Below are 6,360 nucleotides of genomic sequence, written 5' to 3'. Positions count from 1 at the left end.
TGACGTTGGAAGCCAAAATGGTCACCACCTCCTGCACCCAGCAGGTCAGCATCCCAACCAGACCAGCAAGCATACATACACTCCCAGCCCATCCAAGTGCTTTCTCAGACATATCATCAGAGGGACCACCTTACTGAGAAGGGCTGTTGAAGCACTAATGGTCTTGGTGGCCTCCATGAAGGACTTGAGCAGAAAGACCAGCTGGGAGATGCTGTCCCACTCTTGTGTATTTTGTACCTGCTTGTTCACCAGAGGCACTGACAGGAAGACAATGTGGACCACCTTTTGCTGCTTCACCAGTTGGAGCATCAGGAAGGCGGAGTTCCAGTGGGTTCCCTTTCAGGAACATATGTTTCGGAAAGTGAACTTAGGCAGGGTTGTTGTAGGTTTTTTTAACTATATGGCTATCTTCTAGAAGCATTCCCTCCTGACGTTTCTCCTGCATCTGGCAAGCATCCTCAGAGGTTGTGACCTCACAACCTCTGAGGATGCTTGCCATAGTTGCAGGCGAAACGTCAGGAAAAAATGCTTCTAGAACATGGCCATATAACCCGAAAAACCTACAACAACCCAGTGATGCCAGCCATGAAAGCCTTCAACAATACACTGAACTTAGGCTCTTTTTATAGCTTTGTAACTCCTCTAAGTGTGCCTGAAAGAAGAGCCTTCATGCAAGAGGTAATGTACATTTCCAATATAGATAGTTGGTGCATAAGAAACACTTTTCCTTTATAGGTCTCCTTTCCCCACACACGTGTGCTTCTTGTTTGGGGGACATGAGGGATCCTAGGATTCTGATTTCTCAAATAAGAGAAAGGGGAAACTTCTGTAGAATTATCCAGGTAGAGAGTCTAAGTAAAGCTTTAGAAACTTCCCACTGAAATACTGGTCATAGAGGTCTAAAATCAGTGAAAGGTGAAAGATAGATTGACTGATCTCTAGGGATCCTATCTGCAGCTCAAAAGCAGGGGTAAAACTCCCAAATCTTAACATAAAATACATTCCGAAAATATCATAGAATCATAGAGTTGGAATAGAACTTGTGGGCCATCCAGTCCAACTCCCTGCCAAGAAGAAGGAAAATTGCATTCAAAGCACCCCTGGACAGATGGCCATCCAGCCTCTGTTTAAAAGCCTCCAAAGGAGCTTCCATCACACTCTGGGGCAGAGAGAGTGAGATCCACTGCTGAACAGCTCTCACAGTCAGGAACGTCTTCCTCATGTTCAGGTGGAATCTCCTTTCCTGTAATTTGACGCCACTGTCCTGCATCCTGGTCTCCAGGGCAGCAGAAAACAAGCTGGCTCCCTCCTCCCTATGACTTCCTCTCACATATTTATACATGGCCATCATGTCTCCTCTCAGCTTTCTCTTCTTTAGGCGAAACATGCCCAGCTTTTAAAGCCACTCCTCAAAGGGTTTGTTCTCCAGACCCTTCATCATTTGAGTCGCCCTCCTCTAGACACATTCCAGCTTGTCAACATCTCCCTTAAACTGTGGTGCCCAGAATTGGACAGAGTTTTCCAGGGGTGGTCGGACCAAGGCAGAATAGAGGGGTAGCATGGCTTTTCAGGATCTAGACACTATACTCCTATTTATGTGGGCCAAAATCCCATCGGCTTTTTTAGCTGCTGCATCACATTGTTGGCTCATGTTCAACTTGTCCACGAGGACTCCAAGGTCTTTTTCACATGTACTGCTGTCAAGCCAGGCATCCCCCATTCTGTATCTTTACATTTCATTTTTTTCTGCGTAAGTGGAATTTGTCTCTGTTGAATTTCATTTTGTTAGTTTTGGCCCATCTCTCTAATCTGTTAAGATCGCTTTGAATTCTGCTCCTATCTTCTGGAGTATTCCCGATTTGGTGTTGTCTGCAAACTTGATATCCAAGCTATAGCAACTACTCTTTGTTGTTAGTAATTCTGATTAAACAACCATTTTTGCATAAGATCAAATATAGCTTTAATAGCCCCTTTAAAAGTTGCATATTTTAAAAAGAGCACAAGATAGCGTCAGGAGGAGATGAGTAATTTAACTGAACTTGAAGCTTATCAGCAAGTTAAGTCAGTCATACAGGGCTCAAGGCTGGAAAACTCACACTGTTGCAGAACAACATTAAATATACTTTACAACCTCTTATCACAGTGGTTGAGTCCCCAGATGTTTTGGCCTTCAACTCCCTGAAATCCTAACAGCTGGTAAACTGGTTGGGATTTCTGTTAGTTGTAGGCCAAAACACCTGGGAACCCTCAGATTGAGAACCATTACCTTATCAAGATCATCCTTGCCACTTTCTGAATATATCATTCAAGCCCATTTTCAAGCTGTAGCATAGGAGGTGTGGTTTAATTAAGACACATTCCAGTCTGGTTTTATTATTTATTGCTTACAAAGGCTCCAAACTATGGGAAATCTTTGGTAAAAATAAAAACAGTAAAATTTACACAATATCTTTACATATATTGCACAACAAGGCTCTTCAATACACAAGAAAATAAGAGGATCGCTCATAATCCTCAGCAAGGAAATTAACTGTACAACATTCATTGATATACCACTAAAGCAAAATGTCTTTCATAAATGTTTAAAATATTCTATAATTCTTACAAGTTATATTAACATTTACATTTCAATCTGCATCTTAAACTGAGTTATTCATATAACCATTTAAATAAAAGCCAGAAACTACACTTGCTGGCATTCTACCCTATCATCATCCATTCTTTTCAAGTCTTTGTTTGCTTCACGTAAAATGCAAAGGGAAAAAAATACTCTACAAATTGTCAGGAATCTTCAGTCAGCCCTCTGTGGAAAAGAGGGAAATCATTTCATGTCTATTTTTAATAATAGACATTTCTCTAGTATTTTGCTTGTGCAGATTCAAACCTGGGCTGCTTTAAACTGCTCTAAATTAGTTCGCAACTCAGGGCACAGTTCAATTAGCAGCAATTCCAATAATACCTGGAAAAGAGAAGAGATGAAAGTTTTAGGTTTCCTCCTTGACTAGAAAATTTCAGTTTATGGTTAGGGAAGAAAACTTGTGGGTGTAAGACAACCACCTACACTCCCTGTTATTTCTTGTGCTGTTTTTATTTCAGAAGCCCTAACTTGTGAGAAGGAAAATCAGGCGGGAAAAGAGAGGGGAAAGATGAGGCCTTTGTAGCCAGGAGTTTTGCTCTTAGCTTGCTCTCCAACATCCAGAAAGAAGTGGGTCTCTCTCGGCTGGTGATCTTGAAGCTGACTGAATCCCAATTGGAAGTACTAACTAACTGGGGCTGTCTTCCTCCTCACTCACCTTTCCAGTGGTAGTGAGAAGGCAAACGGGGAGCTGGGTGCATTTAAGATTTGGCTGAGTTTCAGCATCTGGATTCAGTTTTCTGCCAAAATGCTGGCAAAGTATGCCTGGCTGGGTGAGAAAGGCATACCGGCCAAAATGTTATTTAGATTGTGTGGCCAGGTCCCTAACATCATTTGTCTCATGTAAGATCAGTAAGGTGGACATCTACCTTGCCATCCCAGACCAGCTCTTCATCAAAGGGCCAAATGCTCCTTGTGGAGATTATGGAAGCCTAAAGATGATTGGGTTGCTGTGATTTTTCCGGGCTGTATGGCCATGTTCCAGAGGCATTCTCTCCTGATGTTTCACCCACATCTATGGCAGGCATCCTTAGAGATTGTGAGGCCTGTTGGAAACTAGGGTTTATCTGGAATGTCCAGGGTGGGAGAAGGAACTCTTGTTTGTTTGAGGCAGGTATGAATGTTACAATCGGCTTGTTGACAGAGAAAGTATTCTGTATAGGCACAGCATAATTAGAGAGATTTCAGGAATTGGCAAGATCCTCTAAATTAGCCCACCTGCATTTCCTCATTTCAGCCATAACCCAGCTGTAAAGATACAACCTTTGGAAGAAATAAGCGGCCCAGCTTTGGATTTCTGCAGTGTATATTGCTCATTGCTAGGTAATCAGTTCTGCAGTTATTTGAAAACCACAAGGATCTAATGCTGCAAGCAAAAATACACGGTAGGAGCTAACACTCAAATTATTATTCAAAGATCTGAGGAAAGAAGGTAAATGTCTTCCACCGAGAAACCCACTATGCTTCAAAGCAGTATGCTAACAACTCACATAAAGAAGATGCTTATTGGCCTTGGTTTCTTGAAGTGCATTGAATACTTTGATTATACCATGGCGAGCGTTTTGCTGTCCCACAAGATTCTGGAGAGTATCTGAAAGAAATAGTGAAATCTAATTGTGACAATAACAGCATTCATTAAATCTATGTAGATACATATCTGTACACATCCAATCTTTTGCTCTTACATTCTGCCATGCATCTTGTGATTATATAGTAGGACACATAGAGCTCTGCCACCAATAGATAACCTGTTCCTAATTTGAAACACACCTTCCCACAAATACTCAATTTCAGCAGGTCAAGCAGCAATGAGGTTCAACCAAAATGGGTCCTAAACCCAAGGAATCCATTTTTAAATCTTTGCTCAGATAGTAGTTCAATGTGAGCACAGCCACATCAAATTTCCATTGTTTTCTTGAAATGGGAGTTCATTTATTCTCATTTCAATACTGAAATTCTAGCAATACAATATCACTATGAATAGAACTGACATCTATTTCATGCCCTACATACACTTCAACATCTGCTATTTAAAGATTAAATGCTGGCATTTATATTGCTTTTTAAATATAATCAGTCCATTCACCCAGTAGTTTTATATTGCTATTGTGACAAAGGAATCTTAGTATTCGTTTATAACTAAGATTACATTAAGTTGGTTCGTAAAAGAATAAAAATATATAACGAAAAGATTAAGCTTTCTGTCTTTTCTCCCATTGAAGCATTGCTGAAGAAGTAGGCATCTGGAATATTCCAACAAGGAAGATATGCCCTTTTACTTTCAAGAGGTGGGGATAATTAATTCCCACAATATTGGTATCTCTTCAGTTTTCCTGTATTCTTTTCATATCAGCTAAATGTCATCCTGATTTATTCTGAAAGGAGGAATTCAAGAAATAACACTAGATAGAAATCCCTATAAGATATAAACGGGCCACTCAAGTATATGCACTTGTGCATGAAAATTTAATCTGTTTGTAAAAGTGGAATACGTTCCTGTATGACGTTCTCACCTGGAATGTTTTCTAGTAATTTTTGCTGTGCTTTCTGCTTTATCTCCCGGCTTTGCTCTTCACTTTTGGGCTTTGTGCTGGATGCCAATTTTCCATTTGGCCAAAAAGCATCACGGAATATGTTGATATAGTACACAAGCATTGCTTCACTGAAGATCCAATTTACAGTGTCACGAATTTGCCTTGAAACAGAAGTGATGAAAAAGAATTAGACGTAATGCCATGCCTGACTAGACAAACATTTAACACATCCTCAGATTTAAAGGGATAGCTGTGTCTCAAAGAACATAAATGGTTTCTGCTTGACATGATATTCACCTAGGTAGTCATAGTTACAACATGTTACCTAGACAACACAGGTAAGATCTGAATATTTATTTTACAAGGTAAAATCTGGAAAAGAATGAAATTAACTTGTGAGTGAAGGTAGGAAGGAGAAAGACAATGGGATGGATGGATGGTTCTTGCAATTATGCAGGAATGTCTTGACCAATCTCTCAGAAGTGCCAAGATATAGCAGCAAGGTATCTGACAGAAAGAGGCCATCATCATCGAGAATGAGCAGATCTGGATGCAGTGGGCACCTATAGTATTGATCTTGAAAGAGACACAAGAGTTGACAAACCAGTATTTTCTTGACCACCATAGCCTGACTAGTATGCACTTGTTCCTGTCTTACTGACTCCTGTGATGACAAAAGGGAATGATGGGAAGACATTTACAACTGGACCATTCCAGCTGAATAGAAAGTTATCTCTAAGAGAGACTCTGGAGCAGTAGATTCTGTGCTGTTTGTTCTGAGGAGAAGCAAACACATCTATTGACAGAGTATCGCAGGGTCCAAACACATGGCAGACAGTGTCCAGATGCAATCTCCATTTGTGGCATCTCACTGGTATTCCGACTAACCTGCTAACATGCTTTTCCCCCTTGACACATAGATTGCTGAAGGCAGAATGTGACATGGGACACGCCACTCCCAGAGTCATTGTGAGGCGAAGTGTGCTGGATTGTTCAGGTAGGCGATCACAATCACATTGTGTCTATCTATCTGAACAATCTTGCTGCATAGATGTTTGAAGAAGGTTGATGTGAAATGGCAGCTCCTCCTGAGTCTATTTGCCCCTGACAGTGAGGCCTTTACATCAATAATCACCTATAGCACAGGCTACAGAACCAGAAAGGGAATGCCTGTCTGAACCCGTGTCATGT

The 6,360-nt window shown here is 40.9% G+C and overlaps 1 protein-coding gene across 1 annotated transcript in view; it reads right to left on the bottom strand.

Moving 5' to 3' along the window:
- Positions 1–2,363: 2,363 nt before the first annotated feature.
- Positions 2,364–6,360, bottom strand: part of SNX25 (sorting nexin 25) — a 73,258-nt gene continuing 69,261 nt past the window's right edge. Inside the window, exons 17-19 of the mRNA XM_060778635.2 lie at positions 5,149–5,330; positions 4,126–4,226; positions 2,364–2,959 (exon numbers count right to left, since the gene is read on the bottom strand). Coding sequence (XP_060634618.2) covers positions 2,879–2,959; positions 4,126–4,226; positions 5,149–5,330 — 364 coding nt within the window. The 3' untranslated portion in view covers positions 2,364–2,878. The remainder of the gene's footprint in view (positions 2,960–4,125; positions 4,227–5,148; positions 5,331–6,360) is intronic.

This window comes from Anolis sagrei, chromosome 5, assembly GCF_037176765.1.
Source record: "Anolis sagrei isolate rAnoSag1 chromosome 5, rAnoSag1.mat, whole genome shotgun sequence".
NCBI classification, from domain to species: domain Eukaryota; kingdom Metazoa; phylum Chordata; class Lepidosauria; order Squamata; family Dactyloidae; genus Anolis; species Anolis sagrei.
This window is presented reverse-complemented; position numbering and strand designations above follow the sequence as displayed.